Source organism: Chiloscyllium plagiosum, unplaced genomic scaffold, assembly GCF_037043375.1.
Source record: "Chiloscyllium plagiosum isolate Xiang-an unplaced genomic scaffold, Cpla_swu_hap1 HiC_scaffold_14, whole genome shotgun sequence".
NCBI lineage: Eukaryota > Metazoa > Chordata > Chondrichthyes > Orectolobiformes > Hemiscylliidae > Chiloscyllium > Chiloscyllium plagiosum.
In genome coordinates, this window is record NW_028270152.1 from 25,776,693 (window position 1) to 25,797,035 (window position 20,343).

A 20,343-nucleotide genomic window follows, 5' to 3' on the forward strand; every position below is an offset into this window, starting at 1 on the left:
TCCAGCATGCAATTTTGCCCTCTTCATTGAATCATGGTTGATCCCCTGGCTTGATGTCAAAGGTGGAGTAGGTAGAGAGGGGAATATGCCTGGCCATGAGGTTTCAGGTTGTGTCTGAGTACAATTCTGCCTTAAGTTGTTAGATCTGTTAGAAGTCTATCTAATTTACATGGTTTTACTGCTGCATAACACAATGCAGGATATCCTCAACGACCATGGTCACTCCCACTATCATGGACAGATGCATCTGTGATAGGCACATTGGTGAGGATGAGGTCAAAAATATCTTTTTCCTGGTTGTTTGTTCCTTTGTCATCTTCCACCTATGTTTTTTGTTAGTAGTAGTACTGTCAAGCTACTCTTGGTGATGGATATTGAAATCATTTGCCAGTGCTTCCTTCAACTGGTGTTCAATCTGAAGAAGTGTGAATTTATGAGCTGTGAGGAATCTCTTTGCAGTAAGCAGCAGCATATTTCCATGCTCATGTCTTAATTGATGCCGTAGGACTTTATTAGGTCTGGAGTGACTGTTGAGGGTTCCCAGTACAACACCAACCTGACTATATACGAGTGATGTAGTGCAGCATCTTTAGACCTAGATGTTGGTAAGAAGGACTTTGCCATTGTCATTTCCAGGTTAATGTCATGTGGTTCATTCAGTTTCATTCCTTTTTTGAAACATTTTAGTGGTTTAATACAAATGAATGGCTTGCTAAGCTATTTCATGGGGCAGTCTAGAATCATATTTAGGCCATAACAGGAAAATTTGGCAGTTATTCTTCACAGAAAGCATGAGTGAACCAGGAGGGTTTTATAATCGACAATGGTTTCATGATAATGATTTGACTTTTAATCCCGCCACCTGCTGTGGTAGGATTCAAACCTGCATCCCTAAGACATTACCTCAATCTCTACATTACTAATTCAGTGACAATACTACGAGGACAACATCTCTGCATCTCTACAAAGTTAGCAACAAATACAATACACTGGGATGGGATACAGAACATGTACATTACTTTCTTATCAAAGCATAAGTTTGCACTCTGGGCAGTTGTCTGAGAGATAATAAGAAAGTGCAGCATTTCCAGCATTCAATGAAAAAGTTACAAGAAAAAATGCTCAATGGAAGAATGAACTAGAGAAACTAAGTTCGACTGAAGGCAGAAAATGGATAGGAAGAGAACATGCATTTGCTGGTAGGTCATTGCAAAAGTTTAGGAAGGTTAGCTGTTAAATTCTGAGGTTGGTGGGTTGAAAGATCAAGAAAAGGTGATTCACGGGATTGATCATCATTTTAAGTTGCTTAATTTGCACTGATTATGTGGAACACTCACTGAATCGGATTTAAATCTTGAACTATTAAATGTAATCACTACTTTTCAGGAATAGCTACAAAATAACAAACCATGTTTTAATATGGGCAATATTCTAATATTGTTTTGTTATTTGTCATCTTCTTGTTGTTGAACTAAAATCTTACCATCTAGGATTCAATATGAGATCATTTCTGTTTCTATCCATTGTGGCTCTGAGTTCAGCTAAACCATCACATCGGAATGAATTTCTTCACTTCCTGGCTGAGCACGATTTTATGCTACAGGATCCTCCCCAAAACACACCTGACATCATTCAACCACAACAAACACCAACCCCACAAACCACTTTCGATGACTTATTTTTCACATGCCCTTCAAAATGTGTGTGCCAAGTACGGGTAGTCCAATGCTCTGATGCTGGTAAGTTAATTTACAGTTTAGCCCTTGTAAAAAAAAATGGTATTCCATGAACCTGATGAAGGGCTTATGCCCAAAAGGTTGATTCTCCTGCTCCTTGGATGCTGCCTGACCTGCTGTGCTTTTCTAGCATCACACTCTCAACTCTGATCTCAAGCATCTGCAGTCCTCACTTTCTCCTAGTATTCTATGAACTCTCAAGCTTAATGTTTTTTAGGTTGAACAAAAATTGGATGGCTGTTTTCATTTGTAACAAGTTTCAATAATTTTTTTTATTTAATAAAGAGAAAGTGACATCTGCAGATGTTGGAGATCAGAGTCGCCCAAAATAACAATTCTCCTGCTCCTTGGATGCTCCCTGACCGGCTGTGCTTTTCCAGCACCACACTCTTTGATCCTTTATTTAATCCCTACATTTTCCTATAATTAATATTTTGACTTTTACTCAATATATTTTATGGATATCTGGTACTCTCGAGTAGAATATCAAATGAATTGTTTGTCATACAGAGACATTAATATTAGAGAAATATATAACTGCAGTGGATAAAGCATCAGTGTTATGTTAATTCAAGAAAAATCCACAGTGTTAGAAATTGTAATGTCCTATCAAGTTGACAATACTTTCTGGTGTCCTCAAACCACAGATTTCTTGCAAATCATCCATTCATACAAAATACTGATAAATTCCCAACTCTTGTTATATCTTTGGTGAAGATTCTGATGGAGACTAAAATGCTAAGAACTGATACTGTATTTGTAAACATGGAAGGAATAATTGACAATCTAGTTATCCATCAGGGAACAGTGTCCACAATAGGGCAGAATTCTTCAATAATATAGAGTAGTTTCTGAGATATGTGTTGTATAACTCTACAATGAGGGTCTTGATGTCAAATAAAGGAAATTATCATGGTATAAGGGGCAAGCTAACTATGATAAATTTAAAGGGATATTTAAAGGGATAACAGTAGATAGGTAATGGCAACCATTTACACAGCGTATGGGTGAATTGCAAAGTTATTCATCCCATTCTGGCATATATAAAATAAACAGGAACTGTGGTCAGACCATGGCTAACAAGGGAAATTAGTATTAAATCCAAGGAAGAGGGATTCAAATTAGTTTAAAAAAACAACCGACCTAAGGTTGGGAACAGTTTAGACTCCAGCAAAAGGACGAGTTGAGAATGAAAATCAACTATGAGAGCAAGCTCACAGGTAACATAACTTTTCAAAGCTTCTATAGGTATGTGAAGAGAAAAATATTAGTAAAGATGAATATAGGCCCCCTACAGTCAGAAACAGGGAATTCATAATGGGGAACAAAGAGATGGAAGACCAATTGAATTCATACTTTAGTTCTGCCTTCACAAAGGAAGACACAAATAACATGCCAAAAATATTGGGGGAAGGCAGGACCTACTGGAAAGGGGGGAAAAATAAATTAATATTAGCAGGAAAATGGTGTTAGAGAAACTAAGAGCATCAAAGATAGAAAAAAATCACCACAGTTTGATGAACTTCATCCCAGAATAAGAAAGTATCTTCAGCATTTATTGCCCATCGCTAATTTCCCAGAGGGCAGTTAAATGTCAACCACATAGCTGTGGATCTGGAGGCCAGGCCAAATAAGGACAGCAGATTTCTTTCCCTAAAAGGCATCAATGTCATAGAATCTTAAGAGTCACTCAGCATGGAAACTAACCCTTCAGCCCACTCATCCACGCCTACCAGGTTTCCTAAATTGATCTCATCCATTTGACTCCTTTTGGTCGATATCCCTCTAAACTTTTCATATCTGGATACACTCCTTAATGATCAAATCTAACATCTTCTCCACAATAGTTATCAAGCTAACTGGCATACAGTCTCTTCTTTTCTGCCTTGCTCTTTTCTTAAATTATTTCCTACTTTCCATTCTGGAGAACATTTCCAAAATCTAACAACTTTCATAAAATTAACACCAATGACTCATTAACCACCTCTTTTACAACCCTTGGATGAAATCCATTTGATCTGGGGTACTAGTCAGTCGCTTGATAAGTTTGCTCAACACTGTTTCCCTAGAATTTCATCAAGTTCTTCTATTCCAGTAACCTCCTGATTTGCAAGTATTATTGGAATGCTTTGTGTATACTCTGAAGTGAAGACAAAAATGAAATATTTATTCATATAAGCATCATTTCTTTATTATATATTATAAACTCCCTGTTTTCAATCTCAGTAGGGCCATGGAAACATAGAATATAGGAGGAGTAGTCCATTTGGCCTTTTCAGCCTATTCTGCTATTCAATATGATCATGGCTAAACATCAACACAGTATTCTGTTCCACTTTCTCCATAAATCCTTTCACCTTGAAATCCTTTCTGAACACAGCTTATTTGAAAGTCTTTAATGTTTTGGCCTCAACAGTTTCCTGTGGCACAGAATTCCACAGGCTCACCACTCCCTGGTGAAGAAATTCCTCATCTCTGCCCTAAAAGGCTGACCCCTTATCCTGAGACTGTGACCTCTGGTTCTGGACAACTCAGTCATCGAAAACATCCTTTCTGCACCTATGTTGTCTAAACTTGTCAGAATTTTATAGGTTTCTCCTCATTTTTCTAAATTCCAGTGAATATAGTCCTACCCGATCTAGTCTCTCCCCCATATGTCAGTCTTGCTGTTCCAGGAATCAGTTTAATAAATCTTCTCGTACTCCCTCAACAACCAGAACATCCTTCCTCAGATGACTGAAATTGCACAAATACTTCAGGCATGCTCTTACCAATATCCTATACAGTTACAGCAAGATACTTCTGCTCCTATACACAAATCCTCTCACTATGAATGCCATATACCATTTGCCTTCTTCATCACATGCTTATTTTCAGCAACTGGAGTTCAAGGACACTACGTCTCATTGTACTTCCCCTTTATCCTAATCTATCACCATTTAGCTAATATAAAAACAGAAATTGCTGCCAAAACCCAGTAGGTCTGACAGCAGCTATGGTGAGAATGCAGAGTTAATGCTTCAAACCTGATGACTCTTTATTAGAATTGATAGCAGCTAGGAAAAAAAATGGTCATTGTACTGAAGAAAACATCGGCATTATTCAACCTGATATAGAGAGGCTGCAGAGTCCCCAGGTGGAAAATGCAATGCTGTTCTTCAAGTTTGTGCCTGCAGTAGGCCTGAGACAGAAATGTTGGCATGGGAACATGGTGGCACGTTGAAATGGCAGGCAACTGGAAGCTTGAAATCATTGTTACAGAATCTATATGTTCTGCAAAGTGGTCAATCAGTCTACATTTTGTCTCCAAGTATAGAGGAACCACACTGTGAACAGCAAAGGCAGAATACATTGAATCAAGTGTAGGTAAATTGCTGCTTCACCTGCAAGGTATGACTGGGCCTGGTGAGGGGGGAGGAAGTAAAGGGATAGGCCTTCTGGGAAGATGCCATCAGAATGTGCTGAGGTATTAGGAATAGAGGAGGAGTGGACCAGAGTGTCCAGGAGGGAATGATCCCTGTGGAAAAAGAGGGAAGGGGAATTTGTCTCTGGTTGCAGCATTCCGCTGGAGGTGACAGAAATGGTAGCTTATAATCCTTTCGATGCAGAAACTAGTGGGGTGGTGATGATCAAGGAAACTGTGGGAAGGAAGACAAGGGGTGAGGGCATAAGTGCAGTTAAGGCCCGTCAACCAAGGCAGTGGGGAATGTACAGTGGAGGAAAATAGTAGGCATTTCCGAGGCAGAAGGTGGTATCATCAGGACAGATGTGACGAGATGGAGAAACTAAGAGAATGAAATGGAGTCTTTACAGGAAGCAAGATGGGAGCATGTATCATCGAGATAACTGTAGGAATTGGTGGGTTTTTACTGGATACTGATGGCCAGCTGATCCCCAGAAACGGAAACAGAAATGTCGAAGGGAGGATAGGAGTCAGAGATGGATCATGTGGAGGTAAGAACATTGGAAGCAAAATTGATTACATTTTTCCAATTCTGAACGAGAGGGAGAAGCAGCACCAATGACAGCATCGATATACTTGAGAAAGAGTTCTGGGTGAGGGGTCCGAGGTTAGATTATATTAGATTAGATTACTTTACAGTGTGGAAACAGGCCCTTCGGCCCAACAAGTCCACACCGCCCCGCCGAAGCGCAAACCACCCATACCCCTACATTTACCCCTTACCTAACACTACGGGCAATTTAGCATGGCCAATTCACCTGACTTGCACATCTTTGGACTGTGGGAGGAAACCGGAGCACCCGAAGGAAACCCACGCAGACATGGGGAGAATGTGCAAACTCCACACAGTCAGTCGCCTGAGGCGGGAATTGAACCCGAGTCTCTGGCGCTGTGAGGCAGCAGTGCTAACCACTGTGCCACCGTGCCGCCCACAAATTGCACACAGCTCAAAAAGAGACAGGCATATAGCTGCGGCCCATGCAGGTACCCACAGCCATACCTTTGATCTGAAGAAAGTGAGAGGAATTAAATTAGAGGTTGCACAAAGTGAAGATGAACTTTGCCAGGCAGAGAACCACGGTAGTGGGTAGATACTGTTCCGGCCTTCTTTCCAGGAAGAATGGAGAGTCCAAAGACCATCCCGATGGGGGATGGACATGTAGAGGGACTGTACGTCCCTGGTAAGGAGAAAGTGGCTGGTGCTCTTACTGTCAGTTTTTATATTTCTTGCTAGTTTGCCCTTACAGTTTATTTTTTATCTTAAAGACCTTTTAAGTCTTTTCTTTGCTGGATTCTGAATTTATCCCAGTCTTCAAGCTATTGCTGACATCTGTCTCCTTATTTGCTGTTTATTTCAATTTAATACTCTTGTTAACTTCCTTGGTAGCCATTGTTGGTTTATCCCTCACTTAGAATCTTTGCTACTTCTTATTACATTGAGGTTACTCCCACCAATGGCTTTTCTATTCTACTCCTTCTAGGTGACAATACATCTCATACAGCAAAAAGTTATTGCTTATTCTGAAGTACAGTGCTTGGTGCCCAGCATTTGAGTTTTGCCTTTAGTAAAATGCAGTTCTTTTCTCTCTCTATTTTATGAAGTCTGTCTTGAGGAATATTTGATAATTTCTACAGTCCAAACGGGGTTCCTCAGCTGGTCCCAGATTGGGATTGGCAGGTGTTATGCCACATGTTCTGGGTTCACTTTCTCTGACTGGTATAGCATCAATTCCAGCATGAACCAGACTTTAAGTAGTCAATAAATGTCTTCTTAAGGGCCTCAACTATTCCAATGATGCGTGTGCTGCTCAACTCCTTCGCAATGCTACTGGTAAAATGCCAGTGGAGAAAGTAGACAAAGATCATGACTATGCCTACCATACCATTCAATTTTAAAACTCTCCTACTTGCCAACCCAATTCTGGAGATGGTGTAAAATTTACCCCTTTCTCTACTTATAAATTCAATCATATTTATGTACAATTATATCAGAATAACAATTACTGATTATTTATATGTAGCAAGATTTAGGATTAGAATTATGATAGAGATGTTAAAATGTTAGTTACATTTGCTCAGCTATTACATTTCATTTTCTTTGGCAGTAAGAATATAGTGGACATAACAGGTCTAGCAATAACCATCGTAAGAACTTTTGCTCAGCATGCATGATACTCAAATATTTTGTTCAAGTAAGATCTAAAATCATCTCTGTATATAATGTGACTAGAGCAACAATGAGTTTGTCCAACGTATTGTCAGGTTTACATTAAAAGTAAGATGGTACTCTTAATAAGTCAGACAAAAGGTATTCCCAAAATATCTTGCAAATTCTCTCCAAATGGATGCCATTTGAACATTTGAATTATTTTGCAGTCACTTATTCCTGCATGAAGATCTCAGGTTAAGTCTAACATTTTTTTTCAATTAATGAGCTAGGTTTGAAGTCAGTGCCAGCAAAAATTCCGAAAGACACAGTAATGCTTGATCTGCAAAACAACAGAATAACTGAAATAAAAGAAACTGATTTAAAGAACCTGCATTTGCTCTATGTAAGTCGGTGTTTTAATTATTCTTTCAGATATGGAATATATCAATATTCATATGTTTATTATATTGTACAGCTTGTTTAACGGAGTAATGGGAAATGTATGAATGATGGGGAGCATTATTGACCTTGTTGATAGTAGTTTAGCTAACAGAACATAGACTTCCTAACTTTTTGAAGACACAGGAGTAATTTTAACCATAAGGATGACCTTGCATCAGGTAAGAAGGTAAAATTCAAATATTTCAAACCTGATCCCAACCTTGCCTTAATGGAGTGTGGAATGTGGATGAGGGAGTTTGTCAACCAATTTTATCTTAGAAAACAGTTTTGCAGTAAGAGATGTAAAATATATTGAGTACCTTTCTTTTGACAATTTTTTTAAAGATCATTTTGGCTTGAGAAATCCAGACAAAAAGACCAGAAAACTTAAACGGATCTCAGTGACTCAGTAACTAAGGCGCAGAACTTGCCTAAACAGAAACTTTATTCTCACATCTACATTCTTACAGATCCACAGCCCAAGGTCCAAACTGTCTATTGATATTTTTAATCAATCTTATCAGATTCGTTATGACACATCTCTGGAGCAGCTGGAGCTTGAACCGGAGCCTTCGAGCCCAGAGTTAGGGACACTACCATTGTATCTCTAAAGCCATTCCACCGTATATAACGTTTTGAATAACCTAAAAAGAACCAATGACCTCATTAATTAGCTCATTGACAGGCTCTTAAAAGGGGCATGTTAATGAATAAACACTAAAGGAAAATTACAAAATTAAATTAAAATTTGATTTTGTGGGAGATAATGGACTGTAGTACCCACAAACTGCAGAAGACCACTCAAGGGTGCCAATAGATATTATGTCCTGCCTTTCCAATGATATCTGGGCTTAAATGTAATTGTGGAAGGCAGTCACACGGTTGGATTTAATGGCATCCTCACAGTACATTGTTTTGAACTGTGAATGAACACCTTGGCTAGGCTCAGGAAGAGGCCCCTGAGGAGGTCCTCTAATCTGTCTGCCACTCTCTACATTATGTGGCCAAAGATCAGGAGAGGGAGTATGCTGTGGTGGAGACTGAAGCAAGGCCAGAAGTTTAGGAACAGCTCATTCAGTGAACAAAAGAGGGGCTGTAACATTCAGGAATCCAAAACCATGTGGAAAACCAATTTTGCAAGGCTGAAAATAATACAGATGATGTGGGAGCTTAAATGCAACACCCTCTATGTCAAGCACCTAATGATGAAAGGGAGGCTCTTATGGACAGAATCCTCACGTCTGACCAGCAAGAAAGAATACCATGGTTGAAAAGGGTGAGGAAGTGGATGGTGTGCAACAGCCCCACAATACAGAGTGAAATGGCATGAAAATAATTTCTGCAAAATTATTCATATTGTGAAGGAGTTCCTAGGTAAGTATCAGGTCGTGAGATCAACATGAGATAAGCTGGGGAAGAGGAGATCCACTGCATGCTTGAGCCATCTCTATAACCACAGATACCATTGGGCCTGAGCACCTTGGTTTTAAGTCTCTGTATGGCTTTGGCTGCGACAGCTATTAACACACATGAGCAAATTTCATTGACAACATCCTGTCGACTCCTCCAATACCCAACATATCCCCAATTTTAATCATTCCAGCAGACCAGGCCCTTTTTAGGACCGACCACATGAATCCTGAGAAATATCCATTTTTTATAATATCTGATTTAATCAATGAAAACAAATAACAATGTTAACTGATTAACTCAAGACACTGCCCTTCGGGAGGTGCTGGACCAAAAATCAAATTTTCAAAGTCAATTTGGAAAACTAAAATTGAAATGCAATTTGCCTAGTTGACAATATATTTTAGCCCTGGCCTCTTCTGGCGCAGTATTAGTGTCCCTATATTTGGGTGAGAAGACCAGCTCACAACAGTCTCAGAACAGATTCATTAAAGCTATGTACTTCAGTTCCCACAGTGCTTATCAGCCATGGAAGGTCTCAAGTGTATTTGTGGACACCACATTTTCCCTCTCCAAAGTCATACAGGTGTGGACATAACAGTGGAAGAGAGGCAAGAAATCAGGTCTAATACCCCCATCACTCCTCCTTAGCTAGACCAGTTATGGCTATGAGGTGGTATGACTTGCCTGCAAATCCATTGCAATGAGTGACCAAAGATCAGCAGCATGGAGCTTAAGTGCAAATTAAATTTAAGTAGCACCCCAACAAACAAAGAAAAAAGGCTTGTAACCTCAGGCACCCTTTGTGCATTCATGGAACATGGACTCCTCAAGGCCACAGAAGATACAGACAGCCGGGGAGTCTGTCAAGCATCTTATATCTGTAAAGCATCGGTAAAGTTGTAAAGCAACAGAAAATTATGTGCAACTGAATTTTAAATCCTTAATGGAAAAGGGGAGTACTCTGTTGTAGAAAGCCGCCACTAGCATCTCCAGTAATGGACTGGAGGATGAAATGTCACAACTTATCCAGATGATTGATGGTGGCGAGGGAGTGGAGAGAGTTCATCAGCTGCCATATGGGAAACACCTCCACACAGAATGAAAGTTAATAGGGAATTTCTGTAAAATGGTTCAAACTGTGGGGTTGGGGTTCCCAGAGATTTGAGAGCCAGTGATAATGTGAAACTCTGTCCTAATGGGCATCAGTTCAAACAGGACTCCGCAGGATATTTGAACCATGTGGACATCATTGATTACCAAAGGCTGAGTACCACATTTCTAAGACGGCAGATGGCTCTGGCCACGAGCTGGACATCCACAGATGCACATCATGAAACTTCAAATGGTATCATTCATCACACTCCACTGTCATCTAGCATGTCCCCTATTCTGGTCACCTGAGCAACCCGAGTCTTGCTTTCCACCAGCCACTTGAATTCATATTGATGAAGGTGTGGACTCTTGAGCAATGCCCCATTTTTATGCCTCACCTTCAACTGACCGATTGAGTCAATTAATATCTATATTAACTAATTAAACCAAATTGATGAGCAATAGTCTCTTAATAAGGTATTGAAATACAAATAAAATCATCAAATTAATTTCCTGAATTTAAATTGGGAGAGGGGTAGACAATGCACACCAGCTGCTGTGGTACTCACACGGCATAGAATGCCGAGGTGTGGCAGCAGTCACCACATGCTCCCTCTCCTGGGTACCATGCATGAACATAAACCAAGTAGAGAGCCAGGCTGTAAGGTTATGAACATAGGAGGAAAGGTCAGTAAGTTTGCAGATGACACCAAAATTGGTGGTCTGTTTCCATGCTGGACAAACCTATGACTCTGCATGACCACTGGCTGGACCTGTTAATAGCTACTTTGGCGAGACCCAATTGTTTTCAGAATTTTCCCTTTCATATCAAGAAAGCTTGTTGTCAGGTATGAAACTCCATAAGAAAATTAAAAGACAACTTCTGGGTTTCCCGCCCAGAGGTTCCAATTCTCTATTACCTACCATATCCCTACTAATCCCCAGTTCACCTCTAATAAATATCAGCGCCATTATCTCCACATGGGGATTATAATTAATTATCAGGCATTGAGGAAGGAAGTGCTTCACAGTCAGAGTAAATTCACAGAACAACCACTTGCAATAACTAAATAAAATATGAAGTACCAATGCAGTTGGCAGCAAATACAACCTTATTATAAGTTGACAATGCCAAACCCCCACCACCTTGGTAAAGGCAACAAAAAAAAAGTCCAGTAGCTTGGATCTATCCTCTCAACAGACATTTGGCAGGGGCGCCTTAGATTAGATTAGATTCCCGACAGTATGGAAACAGGCCATTCAGCCCAACAAGTCCACACCGATACTCCAAACAGCAACCCACCCAGACCCATTCCCCTCCATTTACTCCTGACTAATACAGCTAACATTATGGGGAGTTTAACACAGCCAATTCATCTAGCCTGCACGTCTTTGGATTGTGGGAGGAAACTGGAGCATCCGGAGGAAGCCCACGCAGACACATGGAGAATGCGCAAACTCCACACAGACAGTCGCACAAGGCTGGAATCAAACACTGGTTCCTGGCGCTATGAGGCAGCAGTGCTAATCACTAAGCCACCGTGCCGCCCCTGAGTATTATATTATTCTCATTCTTTCTCTAGTGAGCAGGTAGTAAAACCTGATTTTGTTGCCTATTCTGAGAACAGATTATTTTAGTCACCATTATTTAATTTTAGTTTGGAATGGGTTCTCTGACTTTTTATGAACTCCTAATGGTTATATTGTGGTCCTTCTGTTTTTCCATACACTTAAAATTGTAAAGATAGCATGAGTATCAGCAATCATCAATCACTTGAGAGTCATATAAAAACAAAATATTGCATATAATGTAAATCTGAAACAATTGAAATAATTGAGATTATTGGTCTTTCAATCACTTTGGGAAATTTGTCACCAAATTAAGTACTTCTATATATGTCTTTATTTATAAAAGTTAGAAGATGTTGTGGATTTAACCCAAGACTGAGACAAGTAGGCTTTTTATCTTGTCCAGTAAGGAATGATTCAAATGTTGGTGTGCGGCCAAAATGTTAATTCATTGCATTGTTATATAAAGACATGAGGGGCATAGATAAGGTGAATAGTGAGGGTCTTTTGCCCAGGGTGGGGGAATTCAAAACTAGAGGGCATATTTTTAAGGTAAAAGGAGAAATTTTTACAAAGGACATCAGGGGCAACGTTTTTTTTTCACATAGAGAGTGGTTCCTATGTGGAATAAACTACCAGAGGAAGTGGTGGATGCAAGTACAGTTACAACATTTGAAAGACATTTGGATAAGTACATGAATAGGAAAGGTTTGGAGGGATATAAGCCAAACACAGGCAGGTGGGACGAGCTGAACTTGGGAAACTTGGTCGACATAGACTAGTTGGACTGAAGGATCTGTTTCTGTGCTGTTGAAAACTACTGAAATAATATTAAGTCTACATTTGTTTCGAAGTTATTCATCTTGTTGATATAGCACTGTTTTAGCACAATATTTTCAAGTAGCTAACAATAAAATGAATCTTATTGTGTATGAAGACTATTTATCTTTTATCCCACCTAGGCACTTTTTCTGATTAACAATCAGATAACCAAAATCCATCCAAAGGCATTCCAGTCCATGAAACATTTGAAATTGCTTCACCTTTCCTGGAACTTGCTACCTCAGATTCCAATTCATTTACCAAAATCTCTTGTGGAACTAAGAATTGATGATAACAAAATTAAGAAAATACAAAAGCAATCTTTTAAAGGAATGAAGTTTTTACACGTTTTAGGTAAGTCTGTGTAAACAGAAACTCTAGTAAAACTAATCCATTCTCGTGATCTCTTTAAATTGGCTTTGACTACATTTAAATACATGAATGCCAGTTTTATCTCAGTTGTTTTTGCTGTTAGAATGTACATTTACAGATCACAACTTTTCAAATGGGGCCTATACATCATTTGGCCATGAGGGAATCTGGTTCTGTGGTTATCAAATACAGTACCTTTCATCTGGAAACACTGGACTAAATTAGCTATTCATGCATGGAAAATGGACTTAAAGTTAAGACTAATAATTTAAGGTTTACATATGTACTTTCTGTAAAAGTGCTGCACAAGCTAGGAATCAAATAAAAACAAAAATGTAAGAATACTCAACAAGTTTGTCAGATTGACCCTTGCTGTTTGTGTTATATATTAATGATCCAGACCTCAGTATGCATGGAACCTGACTGGAGGCCTGTGACCAGTGGTGTGCCACAAGGATTGGTGCTGGGTCCACTGCTTTTCAACATTTATATAAATGATCTGGATGTGAACATGGGAGGTATAGTTAGTATATTTTGCAGATGAAACCAAAATTAGAGGTGTCATGGACAGCGAAGAAGGTTACCTCAGAGTACAACGGGATCTTGATGAGATGGGCCAATGGGTTGAGGAGTGGCAGTTGGAGTTTAATTTAGCTAAATGTGAGGTGCTGAATTTTAGAAAAGCAAATTACAGCAGGACTTTTACACTTATTAGTAAGGTCCTGGGAACTGTTGCTGAACAAAAAGACCTTGGAGTGCAGGTTTATAGTTCCTTGAAAGTGGAGTCGCAGGTAGATAGGATAGTGGAGAAGGCGTTTGGTATGCTTTCCTTTATTGGTCAGAGTATTGAGTACAGGAGTTGGGAGGTCATGTTGCAGATGTACAGGACATTGGTTAGGCCACTGTTGGAATATTGCATGCAAATCTGGTCTCCTTCCTATCAGAAAGATGTTTTGAAACTTGAAAGGGTTCAGAAAAGATTTACAAGGATGTTGCCAGGGTTGGAGGATCTGAGCTTCAGGGAGAGGCTGAACAAGCTGGGGCTGTTTTCCCTGGAGGGTCGAAGGCTGAGGGGTGACCTTCTAGAGGTTTACAAAATTATGAGGGGCATGGATAGGATAAATAGACAAAGCCTTTTCCCTGGGGTCGGGGAGTCCAGAACTTGAGGGCATAGGTTTAGGGTGAGAGGGGAAAGATATAAAAGAGACTTAAGGGGCAACTTTTTCACGCAGAGGGTGTTACGTGTATGGAATGAGCTGCCAGAGGATGTAGTGGAGGCTGGTACAATTGCAACATTTAAGAGACATTTAGATGGGTATATGAATAGGAAGGGTTTGGAGGGATATGGGCCGGGTGCTGGCAGGTGGGACTAGATTGGGTTGGGATAGCTGGTCGGCGTGGACAGGTTGGACTGAAGGGTCTGTTTCCATGCTGTACATCTCTATGACTCTATGAAGCCAATTTGATAATTAATTTTTGAGTTAAATATTATTTCAGCTGATACAGGGACTAAATAAAAATTGAATAATGGGGGAAGAGTATAACTAAAGAGATCTTTCATTTTAGCTGATATGTTTAGACTGTTAGAGTTAAACAACAACATTTCAGTCACCCTTCCTCCAGAACAGTTTCCTATTGAACACCTAGCCAGCGACAGGAGAATTAGCTGATTGACAAGTAAATCTAATCCTTTGCAAAACAGAGGCATGACAAAGGAAATGGAGTAAAACAGTGGGTACACATTCTGTTCCACATGGAAACCAGGTGGTTCACATGTCCTGTACAACCACATACGTTAGATATTGTCAGCTCAAGATCCAGGTTTTGGAGCTTCATTTTTATCAATAGCACAAATTTATAGTTGTGGTTTCCTCTGCAGTTTATGGGTATGCAAGGAGAGAATTAGTGACTGCCAGACAGTGGCGAAAGACAGGTCAGGTCATGCAAGAATCATTTGAGTTTGTCTCATTCTCCAAGTTTCATGTCATCTGCACACTATGATATGGTGTGCAAAAAAATGTACAGCTTGGAAACAGACCCTTCATCCAATTCGTCCATGCCCACGAGATAGCCCAACCTAATCTCGTCCCATTTGCTACCATTTTGTCCATATCCCTCCAAACCCTTCCTATTTATATACCCATCCAGATGCATTTTAAATGTTGTAATTGTACCAACCTCCACCACTTTCTCTTCAAGCTCATTCCATTTACATACCACCCTCTGCATGAAAAAGTTGCCCCTTTGGATCCTTTTAAATTTTGACTCTCTCACCCTTAGCCTATTCCTCTAATTCTGAACTATCCACCCTAGGGAAAAGACCTTGTCTATTTACCCTATCCATGTCCCTCATGATTTTAAAAACCTCTATAAGGTCATCCCTCAGCATCCAATGCTCCAGGGAAAACAGCCCCAGCCTATTCAGCCTCTCCCCATAGGTTAAATCCTTCAACTCTGTAAATGTTGTCTGAACCCTTTCAAGTTTCACAACATCATTCTGATAGGAAGGAGACCAGATTTGGATGCAATATTCCAAAAGTAGCCTAACTAATCTCCTGTAAAGCCGCAACATGACCTCCCAACTCCTATACTCAATGCTCTGACCAACACCCACTCATAGCCTGCTATGCAACAGCCCCGCGCCCAGTCTGCCACACAGCAACCTCATTCCCAGCGTGCCATGCTGCACACTGTTCCCAGCCTGCCGCACAGTGCCCAGCTCCCAAGTTACCATGCAGCAGCCCTGTTCTCAGTCTGTTGTGCAGCATCCCATTCTCAGCTTTCACAGAGTCCAGCTCACACCATTTCTGTTTTCCCACTGCTTGTAGTGGATGCCTGTTGATTGCATGATTTACTACAATAAAATTTCAAGGATCCTAATTGTGATACAGTGGGTTCAAGACAAGAACTAGAGTTTACAAATTCTAGCCCATCTCATGTATATTCTCATTAGGGATCCTGATATTCAGTCTTGGGGTTAAAATCCTGACCTTAGTAGAGAAGCAGTATAAATCTTAAGTAGGACTGCATACCTTAAAGGAACTTTTGCTTATAAATTAAACCTCCAGTTCTCAGAGGCTCATAAGACTTAAAAACAGGAGAAGGCATTTGGTTCTTTATGACTGTTCTATCACTCAGCCAGTTCATTGTTGACCTGGTTGTAGTTTTGGTTCCAGTTTCCTGCTTGCACTCAAAAACCCTTGACTATCTGTCACAGTCCAGAATAAATTTCAAGACCCAGTCTCCACTCCCATCTGGGGATAAATATTCCATATGTTAAAGATCTTTTGAAAGAAAAGGTTTCTCTTCATCTCTGTTCTTAAAACGGTGATGTCCTGCCCTTAACCTACGTTCTCTTGTTTTAGATTCCCCCAGAAGAGAAAACATGTTCTAGTTATCTCCTCTATCTCGTTCCCTCAAGGTCTTATATGTTTAATAAGGCCACCTCTTTCTTCTAAACTTCAATGGGTATAGTCCTAACCTGTTTCCCTTTGTTTCATAAGATAAACTGTTCTTCACAGGAAAAAGTTGAGTGAATCTTCTCTTAACTGCTCCTAAAGTAATTATATATTTGTTTCAAATAAGGACTATAGATGCAGATTCACCAAGGACCTATACGGCAACAGTAAACTTCCCTACCTTTGTATCCCACTTCCCTTTCAGTAAATGACAATGTTTCATTTCCCTTCCTAATCAATTGTTGTACCTGCATATCAATTTTGTGATCCATGTACAGGACACCTATATCCCTCTGTACCAGCTTGTTCAACAACCTCTCTCCATTTAAACAGCACACTTTTTTTTCCTATTCTTCCAGCCAAAATGGATAAATTTGCTCATGTTATATTTTATCTAATAAATTTTGCCTCCTCACTCAACCTGTCTATATCTGGTTGGGTAAGTAATCAATGTAATATCTGTCCAAGAAATGTTCCTTTTTACAAATAATGTATTTGTTTTACTTTATAATTACATTTCTGTAGAGAGGATATTTTTCTATCTCTAAGCCTTGCTAAATTTCACCTATCAGCGGAAATGATGAAAATGAACACATAAAAAGAGAAAAATACTTAATATCCTAATTATATTTTCACATGCTACCCAGAACTAAAGGTGGATTCAGCTCATGCTTCTTTCTAAGTTCAGTGGTAGGTTGCTGTTTTTTGTATTCATTCACGGTACAAATGTATCACTGGCTAAGCCAACATTTCTTAATCACCCATAGGTCAGTTAAGAGTCAACCATATTTCTGTAGGACTGGGGTCACAATGTAGGCCAGACTAGGTAAGGATAGCAGTTTCATTTCCTAAAGAACATTAGTGAACAAGATGGGCTTTTCTGACAATCGACAAAGGATACATGGTCATCTTAATTTCAGATATTTATTGAATCTAAATTCCACCATTCAAACCCTGATCCCCTGAACATTACCTGGATGTCTGGAGTAACAGTCCAGCGATAATACCACTAGGCTATTGCCTCCTGTCGGGTATACCATTTATTGAGTTCACTAAGTTCATATGATACTTTTTTTTATTGGATTTGAACTCAGAAATTTTTTCTATGATGTTATATCTGTCTTAACTTTCTTCAAAGGAACGCTCTTAAATTAACTTGCTTAAATCTTCCCATTATCTCATTATGTTGCCTTTGACGATTTCACATTATTTAAACACAGGATGATTGACAACACAGAAGGAGACCATGCACCCCTCATGTTCATTAGAGCCCATTTAATTATTTGTCCGTTTTAATGTTCCGTATTGATTGCAAATAACTCTTGTGTTAGTACCATCTGCTGAACAATTAGTAATAAAACAATCTCACTGACTTCATTATAGTCTGTAAGATTCCACCATTCTAACATGCTGAAATGCCTCTGAAAGAGTTATGCCTGTTACTCCCAAATCTCTGGCTGTTTCCTCATATCTGTGGCACAGTTTCCATTAAAGTATATATCTAACTCAGTTTTAAAAATTTCAATCGAGAATCGGTGTTCAGGTAATATATTCAAAGTCATATCAACTCAGAATCGCAGAACTATTTCTCTCCATCTCCCCTTTGTTTCTTTTGCCAATTCCCTGACTTCCGTGCCTTTTGGTTAACAACCTTCTTGCCAGTGGAAACAATTTCCACCTATCGATTTTATCATAACGTTTCACAATTCTTTGGAAAACCATTATGAAATTTTCTTGTGAGGCATTTTTATGTGTAATCAAGTGTTAACCCTTACCTCCAAACTCATCTCTAGATAGGGTGATTAAATTCCACTTCATAACAAAGTACAGAGTGTTAAAAACATATAAAAGGGAGCCATTTGTTCTTCAGGTCTGTGCCAGTGTTTTTAAAAGAGCTATCCAATTCATTGCATTCCCCTTCCACTTTGGCACTGCTCTGCAATTCTTTCATCTTCAAGTATTTATTCAATTTCCTTTGAAAATGATTACTGATTCTGCATATATCATTTATCAGGCATTGCATTCCAGATCACAATGACTTATAGAGGAAACAGACCCTTCCATCCAACTTGTCCTTGGCAACCAGATACCCTAAATTAATCTAGTCCCATTTACCAGTACTTGCTCCATATCCCTCTAAACCTTTCCTATTCATATATCCATCCAGATGCCTTTTAAATGTCATCATTGTATCAGTCTCCAACACTTCCTTGGGCAGTTCATTCTATACACGCACTACCCTCTGCATGAAAAAGTTGCCCTTTAGGTCCCTTTAAAATCTTTCCACTCACCCTAAACCTATTCTCTCTAGTTCTAGACTCCCCCAGCCCGAGGAAAATACCTTGTTTATTTACCCTATCCATGCCCCTCATGATTTTATAAACCTCTATAAAGTTACCAAAACTTTTGAAAGAAAGTATTAATGGCATTTAGTTCTTTTCGAAATTACCTTTCACCTGTATTCCCTGATTTCGCTACTTCAACTGCTGAAACATTTCTCCTTAAATATTCTACAAAACCATTAATAATATTCAATACCTCTACCAAATCGCTCCTTAACTCCATCTTCGTCTCAGCTATCATGTAACTGAAGTTATTTAATCCCTGCTTTGGTTATCGTAAATGTTTTCTGCATCCTACCAAATTCCTGATATCCCCCTTCAGCGTGTGGCCAGCTATGGAAATTAAGTCGTTAAGAGTAGAGTCATAGAGCATCGTAACAAACCCTTTGGTCTAACTTGTCCATGCTGACCAGATATCCTAAACTAATCTAGTCCCATTTGCCAAAGTTGAATAGATTGGGGCTATGTTCTCTGGAGCGTCGGAGGCTGAGGGGTGACATTGCAGAGGTTTACAAAATAACGAGGGACATGGATAAGGTGAACAGCCAAGGTCTTTTCCCCAGGCTTGGGGAGTCCAAAATTAGAGGGTATAGGTTTCAGGTGAGAGGGGAAAGATTTAGAAGGAACCTGAGGCGCAACCTTTTCACACACAGTGTGGTGCGTGTATGGAACAAGCTGCCAAAGGAAATAATGGGTGCTGGTACAATTACAACATTTGGAAGGCATCTGGATGGGCATATGAATCAGAGGATTTCGAGGGATATGAGAATCTTTCAAATATGTCATGAAAAGCAATGATTATGTATGAAGGCACAAACTGTTAATAACAAATACTTTGAATTGCAGAAATGAGTGGAAATCCACTTGATACAACTGGCATGGAACCCGATGCTTTTGATGGGCTATTGAGACTGATTTATGTACGAATTTCACAGGCAAATTTAACTTCGGTTCCCAAGAGTAAGTTGATTCGATTATTTTATTTAGTATTTGTATATTTTATGCAGCAATGTGCAGGTAGGGTTTCAAAGGGTTAAATCAAGTTTCTTTTAAAAGTAAAGGTAAAGGTCTTATCAGACCAAAGGGCTGCTCTCTCATTAGATGGGGGTTTAACCTGAAGATCAGCACACCTCAGGCAAGGGGACAGGTTGAGAAGGAGGGTCTTCCAAAGTAAACTCAGCCAACTGAGGTCTTTTTTTAACTAATACCACAAGCCAAAAGGACAAAGTTTCAGCTGTTTCTAAATGGCTTTCTGTATCCAGAAACTGTACCTTTGTCTTGTGACGATCTCCAAAATTATGTATTTCAGTAATTTGCAAATATTAACAAATGAGACTTTCATTTTGATCAATTCATTGCAACAGAGAGTAATCCAGCAACTAAAATTACACATATCACCAATAAATCACTTAAAATGATGCAACAGTGGAAAGTGGATCGTAGGGGAAAAGTTAGGCAAATCAGACAATGCAAATCTTCAAAAAAC

The 20,343-nt window shown here is 39.5% G+C and overlaps 2 protein-coding genes across 7 annotated transcripts in view; one reads left to right on the forward strand and one right to left on the reverse strand.

Moving 5' to 3' along the window:
• cenpp (centromere protein P) overlaps positions 1 to 20,343 on the reverse strand; it is a 348,725-nt gene that overhangs the window by 116,708 nt on the left and 211,674 nt on the right. The gene's annotated exons all lie outside the window — the stretch shown is intronic.
• The window catches only part of aspn (asporin (LRR class 1)), a 41,047-nt gene that overhangs the window by 5,360 nt on the left and 15,344 nt on the right, over positions 1 to 20,343 (forward strand). For both annotated transcript variants that reach the window (XM_087994219.1, XM_087994220.1), the window contains exons 2-5: positions 1,491 to 1,739; positions 7,639 to 7,751; positions 12,826 to 13,039; positions 19,704 to 19,817. In XM_087994219.1, the coding sequence (XP_087850345.1) occupies positions 1,499 to 1,739; positions 7,639 to 7,751; positions 12,826 to 13,039; positions 19,704 to 19,817 (682 nt within the window). In that variant the 5' untranslated portion in view covers positions 1,491 to 1,498. The remainder of the gene's footprint in view (positions 1 to 1,490; positions 1,740 to 7,638; positions 7,752 to 12,825; positions 13,040 to 19,703; positions 19,818 to 20,343) is intronic.